This window comes from Dipodomys ordii, unplaced genomic scaffold, assembly GCF_000151885.1.
Source record: "Dipodomys ordii isolate 6190 unplaced genomic scaffold, Dord_2.0 Scaffold31, whole genome shotgun sequence".
Lineage (NCBI taxonomy): Eukaryota > Metazoa > Chordata > Mammalia > Rodentia > Heteromyidae > Dipodomys > Dipodomys ordii.
In genome coordinates, this window is record NW_012267247.1 from 3,491,815 (window position 1) to 3,501,908 (window position 10,094).

The window sequence follows — 10,094 nt, forward strand, 5'->3', positions numbered from 1 at the left end:
TCATGAAGCAGCAGCTGGGGGGGGAAGGGGGGGGAGCCGGAGCTTGCTGGTAGGTGCCCAGCGGGGGTGGGGGGGCTGCCTCTGTGCTCTGTCTAGGCTTCAACTCCATCACAGTGGCCTGGCATGTAAAGGAGGCTTCTATGGGAATGGAGAAGCCCTTGGCTTTGGCCTGTTCTGAGTGTGGCTCTGAGGATCTGCCTGTGACGCCTTGCCTGTCCTCTCCTGGTTGAGGACTGAGCCTGGGCTATGTGGTGGCAGTTCTCTCGTGGAGCACACATGGGCTTTGCCAAGGTTTCAGAAGCCATGCCACCACTCTTCCTTGCAGGGGACAAAGGGCTTTGAGATGTGGCCAGCTCCAGCCTAGGGAATCCAGACAAGTCCCAGCTGTGGCGATTAGGGTGGGAAGACAAGTTTAGTCATCTAATAGGGTCTCACATGTATGCCTTAGTCAGCCTGAACTGTAATCCTCCTATTTATGCTTCCTATGTAGCTAGGGTGACAAGCATTGTCAGCTTTTTACTGGTTGAGATGGGAGCTCACAAACTTTTGCTTTGTTTTGGTTTTTCCCAGGCTGACTTCCATCTGTGATCCTCCTGATCTCAGCCTCCCAAATAGTAGGATTATAGGTTTGAACCACCATATCACACTAGAATATCAATTTCTTTTTCTTTTTTTTTTGGTCCGGTCGTGGGCCTGAACTCTGGGCCTGGGCGCTGTCCCTCAGCTCTTCAGCTCAAGGCTAGCGCTCTACCACTTGAGCCACAGCGCCACTTCCGGCTTTTTTCTTTTTGCTTATGTGGTGCTGAGGAATCGAACCCAGGGCCTCATGCATGCAAGGCAAGCGCTCTACCATTGAGCCACCTTCCCAGCCCTAGAATATCAATTTCTATGCTTCTCTCTTCCACAGCCCTCCAGAAAAGGCAGCGGCATGTCTGCCATGTCTCCACTCCCATCAAGGCACCCACTCAGCCATCACAGAGTGAATTCGGTAAGTGAATGAATGATCAAAGGAGAACCATCTCTGCTTTCAGGCTGACCTATCTAGAGGACTGAGTCCCTGGGTCTTTCTCAAGTGCTGGCGCTTTCTACGCTTGTTCTCATTCCATTGTCCTGGCCATCGTAGAGCAGTAAAGTGGTGGAGAACTTGAACTCATCCATTAGCCTGGGTTTGAATCTCAGCTCTCCACTTACTAACCCTGTGACTTTGAGTAAGTGGCTTAAGCTCACTGAGCTACTTTTTCCTTCAGTAAAATGCATATAGTACCTATCTCCTCTGGCCACCAAGGGTTTGTATACAAAGGAGTTAGTTGGATGACTGATCCTCCACAGCTCCCAGTTTTATTTACAACTCCAGGCAGTCAGATGTTTAACTGATGAGGAGACCGAAGCGCAGAGATATCTAACAGCTGGCCCCGAAGAAGCAGAGCCAGATTGTTCCAAGCCTGTGCCCCATCTCACCTTGGGTGTGGTACGCGATCACAGCCACGGTGAGGTGGATCTCTGTGGGGGTGTGGTCCTGGGAGGAACTGATGGAGTAGAAGCGGGGCTTCAGGATGGGGAGCTGGGACAGTAGGAAGGTGGCAGGCACCCGCAGGGATGGGAACTCCGCCAGCACCTCCAGGAACGTGGGGCTATTGGTGAACTTCCATTTGTTGTACTCTGAAGGCTGAAAGCCAAGAGCAGTGTGAGGACTGAGAGTGCCTGCCCTGTATCCTAAGGGCAGAAGAAGGTAGGCAGAAGAGGCTGCCACAAGCCAGCATTCATTCATTCATTCATTCGTTCATTCACTCAATCAACGCATTCCCCCTCCCCGCCCCACATGCCAGCTGCTGTCCAGGGTGCTGAAGCTCAAAGCTGGAGGAGCAATGGAGTAAGTAATTCAGCTCAGCCAGGAACATTGGTCATCTGTATGCTTAAATTCCCACTGTTGGTAACTTGTAGGTAGGACTCAATGCTATTACTGTCAAAATCTGAAGCAAAGTTGAAACTAGTCAGATCTGGGTTCCAATCTTGACCAGACATCCTCCCTAAGCAGGGAATTTTATCCTTATTACTTTACTTTTGTAAAAGGGGGCTACTGGGCTGGGAAGGTGTCTCAGTGGTAGAGCGCCTGCCTTGCATGCATGAGGCCCTGGGTTTGATTCCTCAGCACCACATAAGCAAAAAAAGAAAAAAGCCAGAAGTGGCGCTGTGGCTCAAGTGGTAGAGTGCTAGCCTTGAGCTGAAGAGCTGAGGGACAGTGCCCAGGACCAGAGTTCAGGCCCCACGACCGGACCCCCCCCAAAATAAAGACAGTAAAAGGGGGCTAGTATTGCTCTCTTCCTGAGAAGGTCCTGAGAGTTAAATGAGAAAATGTGTGCCAAGATAGTATAGTGTAACCACAGAAAAATGGTGGCCACATGGTTGGGATGGAGTTTATTGGCAATAATGATGATGGTGACAATAGTGTTCAGTGCCTTTTGCAAAGATGTGGGTGCAGGGGAGTGCCCAGGGGTTAAAACATTGTCACTCACTTATGAACTCAGTCACTACCTATCATCACTCCACCTCCCATCCATCCACCCATCCATGTATCCATCCATCCATCCATACATACATACATACACACACACACACACACACACACACACACACACACACACACACATCTACCCACCCACCCATCCATCCATCCACCCACCCATCCATTCATCCATCCTCTAAATCTTTTTTTTTTGTTTGTTTGGTTTTTTTTTTGTCAGTCGTGGGGCTTGAACTCTGGGCCTGGGCGTTGTCCCTCAGCTCTTCAACTCAAGGCGAGCGCTCTACCACGTGAGCTACAGCGCCACTTCCTAAATTTTTTTTCTTTATAGTCCTGGGGATTAAACCCAGAGACTCACATTCTACCACTTGAGACATCTCTAGCTTCCCCCTTCAAATACTTTTTTGTGTGTGTCAGTACTGGAGCTTCAAGCCAGGGCCTGGACACTATTACTAAGCTTTTTACTCAAGACTAACACTCTACCACTTGATCCATAGCTCCACTTTTGGCTTTTTGCTGGTTAACTGGAGATAAGAGTCTCACAGACTTTCCTGCCAAGGCTGGCCTTGAACCACAATTCTCAGATCTTAACCTCCTGAGTAGGTAGGATAACCATTCCCTAAATCTCCAATATTCTAATGTTCCAGGTTTGGGGAAGACAAAGACAGAGACAAGAAATAGTTGACTCAGTATAACTATGTCCTAGAGATGAGACAGAAGCTAACACCTTTGACAAAGTCCCACCATGGGACACTAGGCTGGACCCACCTAGCTTGACATCCAGTTCCCTCCTCTCCAGGACCTGCCCCTTCCTCTGGGGCCAGCCATGCCTCACCTGGCAGAGGGCCTCCAGCCTCTGTCTGTCAGCCTCTTCTGTGGCAAGCCGGGCTAGCTTTTGGAGCTGCAGCTGGGTGGGCGGGGTGGTGATGTCCAGGAAGTGGGTGAGGGCCTGGTGGAGTGAGCAGGGTAGCAGCCTCATCTCCCTGACCCAGTAGTTGCCTGCACAGGGGAGGAAGGGATTAGGATGGAACAGAGGCTGTACCTGAGGTGACAGGAGGCCCCTCTACCCTCCATCTACAGGGAGAGAAGCCTCTGAAGTTCTGGCTCAGGGAGGAAGGTGGAGTCAAAGTCAAGGCTACTAGAGAGGCTGAACAAAAGCTCCTCCCCCAGCCCTGCCCACCACCCATGGGCACCAAAATCCTGACACACTCACTATGTCCCTCTTTGGTCCCGAGTGATTGAGAGACTCAGGAGTGATCGAGAGACTCAAAGTGACTAAACCCACTGAAGGCTGAGGCGCAGCCCAGTGATGCCATTCCCCGAGGAGATGGGGGAGCATCGCAGCCCAAAGTGAGGGGCAGGTTCCCAAAAGTCCCAAGAGGCATGCGGCATGTAGGACAGTCAGAGCATGGGACTTGGGACAGTAGATCTAGAATCAAATTCAACCCCCCTGTCCCCAGCTGGGTGGCTGAACTATGTAGCCTTGGGTTCATATCCTGACAAATGGATGTGACAGCCAAATCAATGTTGCTAGGCTGTGTGGGCATGGGAAAGGGTTTGCACAGTGCTGGGCACACTGCTGAATAAGTATTACACAAATATGTCATTTCACCTGGACTAGAGGCCTGATGGGCTACGCCTGTCTCCCTATAATCACAAGTACCACTCAGATTCTTGTTTCTAGGCTCTCTCACGTCCCCTGAACGAGGGGAGCATTGCTGGGCTTTGCTTCTCTGGTCCCTACTTTCCTATTTGGGCTTCTTTGGAGAAGCGGTCATCATGGCAGAATGAAGTCCAAAGAGCTATTCCCAAGGGCTGGGGTTGGGGCAACTGACACAGGACAGGAGGAGGGAGATGGGGTTGCCAGGCCTCCCTGACCAAGCCAGATCTCAGGCTCACCACGCTCGTCCAGGGTCTCCAGGCACACAGTCTGGTGAGGCGCGGGGCTGTCCACTACTCGCTCCAAGATGCCTTGGACCAGGGCAGGCTGGTTGCTCGGGAAAACCCCAAGGTGCTCACCAGGCAGGTAGCTCAGGCCGTGGCTGTCCTCACAGGAGAGCTCTACCAAGAGGGTGGAGCGGCTGTGAAGAGAGAAAGGAGCCCCATGAACTCCATGACTCCCTCAAGTTCCCTGGTGGGCAAGTCAGCTTCCCCAGAAAATGTATCCATCTGGTGCCTCCAGCCTGGGTCGGCAGCCTGAGCTTGGGACATGACATCGCTCAGCTAGGGACACCTAGCACTTTCCCTTGAGGAGAAGGTGGGCCTCACTCCTTGTTGGAAGCCCTCTAAGCCTCAAGGACTTGCCCAGAGACTCTAGCTAAAGAAAGCATGATGGCTGGACACTGGTAGCTCGTGTCTGCAATCCTTAGATACTCAGGAGGTAGAGTTTGGAAGGATCACAGTTCCAGGCCTGCACAGGTAACTTCCCTCTCAACCAACAGTTCAGTGTATTGGTGTGCATCTGTCATCTTAGCTACAAAGGGAAGCTTAAAACAGAACAATTGCTGTCCAGGCTGGCCTGAGGTGGAGGGGTGGTGGAATGTTGGGGGAAAGCAGACTTTTTCTTTAAAAAAATATATCAGAAATGCTGGGCACTGGTGTCTTACATCTGTAATCCTGGCCACTCAAGAAGCTGAGATCTGAGGATTGTGGTTTGAAGCCAGGCTTGGGCAGGAATGTCCATGAGACTTCTTAAGTCAAATTAATCACACACATCCACACAAAAAAAAGTGGAAGTGGAGCTGTGGCTCGAGTGGTAGAGAGGAAGAAGGTATGAGAGGGCACCTGGGCCCAGTGGTGGTGCACATACACAAAAATAATCAGAGCAAAAAGAGATAGGAGGCATGGCTCCAGTTGGTAGAGTGCTGCTTAGAAGTGTAAAGCCCTGAGTTCAAATTCCAGCACAACCAAAATAAAAAGAATGAGTAAATAAGAAAAAAAAGAGAACCAGAAGAAAAGTTTTAACGGGGGGTGTGTGTGCGTGTGTGTGTGTGTGTGTGTGTTTGCTGGTCCTGGGGCTTGAACTCAGAACGTGGGCGCTGTCCCTGAGCATTTTTGTTCAAGGCTAGCACTCTACCACTTGATGAGCCACAACTCCATTTCTGGCTTTTTTTTTTTGGTGGATAATTTGGAGTAGGAATCTCATGGACTTTCCTACCTGGGCTGCCTTCAAACTGAGATCTTCAGATCTCAGCCTCCTGAGTAGCTGGGATTAAAGGCATGAGCCACTAGGGGCCAGATACAAATTCTATTTTTATTTATTTATTTATTTTTTTGTCGGCTTGAACTCTGGGCTTGGGCGCTGTCCTTGCGCTCTTCAGGTCAAGGCGAAGTGCTCTATCGCTTGAGCCTCAGTGCCACTTCCGGTTTTCTAGTGGTTTATTGGAGATAAGAGTCTCACGGACTTTCCTGCCAAGACTGGCTTTAAACCACGATCCTCAGATCTCAGGCTCCTGAGATAGCTAGGATTACAGGCGTGAGCCACTGGCACCCGACTCTATTTTTTTTTTTGGGGTCCGGTCGTGGGGCCTGAACTCTGGGCCTGGGCGCTGTCCCTCAGCTCTTCAGCTCAAGGCTAGCGCTCTACCACTTGAGCCACAGCGCCCACTTCCGGCTTTATTCTTTTTGCTTATGTGGTGCTGAGGAATTGAACCCAGGGCCTTGAGCATGCAAGGCAAACGCTCTACCACTGAGCCACCTTCCCAGCCCTATTTTTTTTTTAAATCAGAAGAAAGCCAATTTTCTCAGAGTATTGGGTAGGAGAGGGCAGCCCAAATAAACAAAACCTACACATCATCCCTCAACACAACGTTTGTCTACCCAGAAAGGAAATTTCCTTCCTCGCCAAAACTTTTCATAAAGCTCTGAAGACTCAAATAGCTTTGAGTCTTTTAGCCTCTCCTATCAGTAAGAGCTTGATGAGAAAGGATCCAGTGTAGCAGGTCCATAGTTCTCACATGGGGCCTCTGGCTCAACACAAGGCTCAGGTGGCCATGGGTCTGAGGGCCAGTCACACTGATGATGCCCATGGGTTTGCTTCCGTCCTTCATTCACTCACTAAAACAAGATCTTGCAACCTCAAGGACTTCGCTCTGCCTCACCTGGACTTGGGATTCAGTAGATTTTGCTGTGATTTGAGCTTCAGGGTGAACACATTCTTGGCGTGTATGTGGCCGAGGGCTGCGGAGACAAGAGACAGGGACATGAGGAGCGGGCTCTTGCACATGGTGGGAAGTACTCACACATCTCAGTTAATTATTTCTAGAGATGAGTCTCTTAGACGTTCCTGCCAGGGCTGGCTTTGAACCCTGATCCTCAGATCTCAGCTCTTGAATAGCTAAGATTACAGGCATGAGCCACCAGCACCCGACTTGGCCTAAGTTTTTGTTTTCTTCTACTTCTTCCTTTATTTCATCTTCCCTCCCTTCCTCAGTCCCTCCCTCCTTTCCTTCCTTTTTCTTTTTCTTTTGTAGTTGGATTTGAAATCAGAGCCTCATACTTGCTAGGCAGACACTCTATCACTGGAGTCATTCCTCTAATTCCTTATCCCTTTTGCTTTATTTTTCAGGCAGTCTTAAACATCTTTGCCTGGGCTAACATTGAACTGTGATCCTCCTGATCTTTGCCTCTTGAATACCTGAGACTACAGGTTTGAGCCACTAGGCCTGGCCTTTCCCACCATTTTTGAATGAGCAGGCCCTGAGTGGCTGAGTAGTTGGTAGGAGTCAGGAAATTCAATTTAGACACCAAATGTGGCAGGACACCTCTGTGGCTAGGGGATCCAGGACAGCAGAGGTGAATCTGGGGATGTGTTAAATAGATAGCTTGTGCAGGACTTCTGCATGCAGGGTATTGTATAGTATGCAGCCAGCTAAGCCTGGCATCATCTCTGGGAAGCTTTCTTTCTTTTTTCATTTTTTGTCTGTCATGGGGCTTGAACTCTGGGCCTGGGCGCTGTCCCTGAGCTCTTCAGCTCAAGGCTAGTGCTCTATTACTTGAGCCACAGTGCCACTTCTGGTTCTGTGGTAGCTAATTGGAGATAAGAGTCTCACGGACATTCCTGTCTAGGCTGGCTTTGAACTGTGATCCTCAGATCTCAGCCTTCTGAGTAGCTAGGCGTGAGCCACTGGTGCCTGGCTTTGGAAAGCTTTCTTAGAACATCTGGCTCTGCCTTCAGACAGCTGTCCTTGGTTCCCAACATGGCCACATGCTACAACTTGCTTTGCCCCATAAAGTTCACTTTTTTCAAAGGCTGAGTGTTGGGGCTCACTTGGGTCCTATGGACAAAAAGCCTGGCACAATGCCTGGCATACACTTGGTCCTCTACAGTGCTGGCTCCCTTCCCAGGGTCTCCTCCTGATACAGCCTCCCCAGAGCCTGGAGTCTTGTAGCCAAGAGGCTTTCCTCTACCATGGACTCAGGGCTCAAGGACCCCTGCTTCCAACAGGGCAGGCAAATGGGCCCTGTGTGAGGCATAGGTGGGTACCTTTGTAGAGGTCAAAAGGCTGAGAGTTCTGCACAAGCCGGTGGCTTTGTGGCATCCAGGTCATATTGGAGGTATAGAGTTTGGGGATCTGAATGTGATGTCCATTTGGGATGGCAAACGTTTCACAGGCCGCCTGGAAGATAGAACAGATTAGCATGAATGGTCCATTGTGACCACCAATCCTGGGCTACCAATTTTGGGGTCTTCACCCTGGGCCAGACAGAACTGAAAAGCTTCCTGGAATATCATTTTGGGGGGAGGAAGGAACTAGTACTAGTGCTTGAAATCTGGTGTCTGGGAGCTTAGCTTTTTTAGCTCAAGGTTGGCACTCTACCACTTAAGCCACAACTCCACTTCCAGCTTTTTGGTGGCTACTACTATTACTATTGATAATAAGAGTCTCATGGACTTTCCTGCCCAGGCTGGCTTTGAACCTTGATCCTCAGACCTCAGCCTCCTGAGCAGCTAGGATTACAGGTGTGAGCCACTAGCACCTGGGGCTTCCTCAAATATTGAATCATACTCCTCTGATTGGTACTAAGAACTCCAGGAAGAGCCTGGGTCTGATGCCCAGCAGTCATTGCCACGATTAGCTACCCAGAGACCCAGAGCTGGACCTGGAAAGCTTAACTGTTTGGGCTCCTGTTCCCAGCTCTGTAGGGCTGAGGAACACTAACACAAGAATAACAGATATCCTGAATTATCAGTGGGAAAGGGCCCCAAGCTCAGCTATCTTCTCCTACTTCGAGGAGTGTGCACAATGTAGAGCTCTTTGGGGAAGTTGTGGGCAGAGCAGGCTGGACCTGAGCCCTGAAGCCTGTAGCTCTGGCTTATACCTGGGCCACTACTGCAGGGCAGTCAAACACCCCGCACAGAGATTCTTGGGCATGGACGTATGGCATCCTGTCTGTGCGGTGGTCCAGCTCTGGCTGGAACTGACCTTGAAGGCTTGCACGGCCCAGCTGCGGAAGGCATCCTCTTGCCCACTGAGCTCATCCCCTTCCCCCGTCGGGATGAGCTGAGAGGCCCCCAGGTGGGACAGCTTCTGGTCAATGTCATGGGCAAAAGCACAGAAGCGAGGGTACATGCTGGAGCCAAGGCCAAATACAGCGTACCTGCCAAGGACAACACACGCATGAAAACTCCCGCTGCACATGATGGGGCACGGTGCCATGTGGTCATTGCATGCACACAGCACCTTGTGCCAAGGGCCTGCTGGACCCTCTCCGTTGACCAACTCCTCTGCTTCCCCTTGGCACTGGCCCTCAACACCAACCCTCTATGACCCACACATGCGTGGCCTGCAGACCTGTCAGGAGGACTTGGTTTTCCACGTGGAGGATAAGTCTAGACCAGGGCTCTCTCTAGGCCAGAGGAGCTCTGAGGAGCCCCTCCATGCGTACCAGGTCCCAGGTCCTGATCCCAAACTCCAGGCCCTGGAGGCAGCATTCAGCCAAGTGAGACAGCTTACCTGAACGTACTGGACAGGGCTTTCAGAGTGAAGAGGGATTTCTTCAGTGCCTAGGAGAGGAACCACAGTACTTGGGCACTGTCCTTTAGCTTTTGGGCCCAAGGCTAGTGTTTTATCATTGAGCCATAGCTCCAACTCTGGCTCTTTTGGTGGTTAATTAGACATTAAGAGTCTCTTGAGCTTTCCTGTCTGGGTTGGCTTTGAACTGTGATCCTCAGATCTCAGCCTCTTGAATAGCTAGGATTACAAGTGTGAACCACAGGCTCCTTTCTTATGATTAAAAGAAAAATTTTGCCAGGCACCTGGCCTGTAATCCTAGCTACTTAGATACTGAGATCTGAGGATCATGGTTCAAAGCCAGTCTGGACAGGAAAGTCTGTGAGACTCTCCAATCAACCACTAGAAAACCGGAAGTGGCGCTGTGGCTCAAGTGGTAGAGCACTAGCCTTGAGCTGAGGAGCTCAGGGACAGAGCCCAAGCCCAGAATTTAAGCCCATGACTGACAAAAAAAAAAAGAAAGAAAAAAATTGAGTCAATTCACAGAAGTCTATAAAGAAGTATGTTGTGGGTAAATCAAGATGTGAATGAGTCAGGGTCATCTGAGCACATCCCTCCAT

At 50.4% G+C, this 10,094-nt stretch overlaps 1 protein-coding gene across 1 annotated transcript in view; it reads right to left on the reverse strand.

Annotated features, from left to right (window-relative positions):
- The window catches only part of Nos2 (nitric oxide synthase 2, inducible), a 44,054-nt gene that overhangs the window by 4,503 nt on the left and 29,457 nt on the right, over positions 1 to 10,094 (reverse strand). The window contains exons 15-21 of the mRNA XM_013016289.1: positions 9,478 to 9,527; positions 8,947 to 9,121; positions 8,007 to 8,139; positions 6,622 to 6,700; positions 4,421 to 4,602; positions 3,357 to 3,520; positions 1,459 to 1,666 (exon numbers count right to left, since the gene is read on the reverse strand). Coding sequence (XP_012871743.1) covers positions 1,459 to 1,666; positions 3,357 to 3,520; positions 4,421 to 4,602; positions 6,622 to 6,700; positions 8,007 to 8,139; positions 8,947 to 9,121; positions 9,478 to 9,527 — 991 coding nt within the window. The remainder of the gene's footprint in view (positions 1 to 1,458; positions 1,667 to 3,356; positions 3,521 to 4,420; positions 4,603 to 6,621; positions 6,701 to 8,006; positions 8,140 to 8,946; positions 9,122 to 9,477; positions 9,528 to 10,094) is intronic.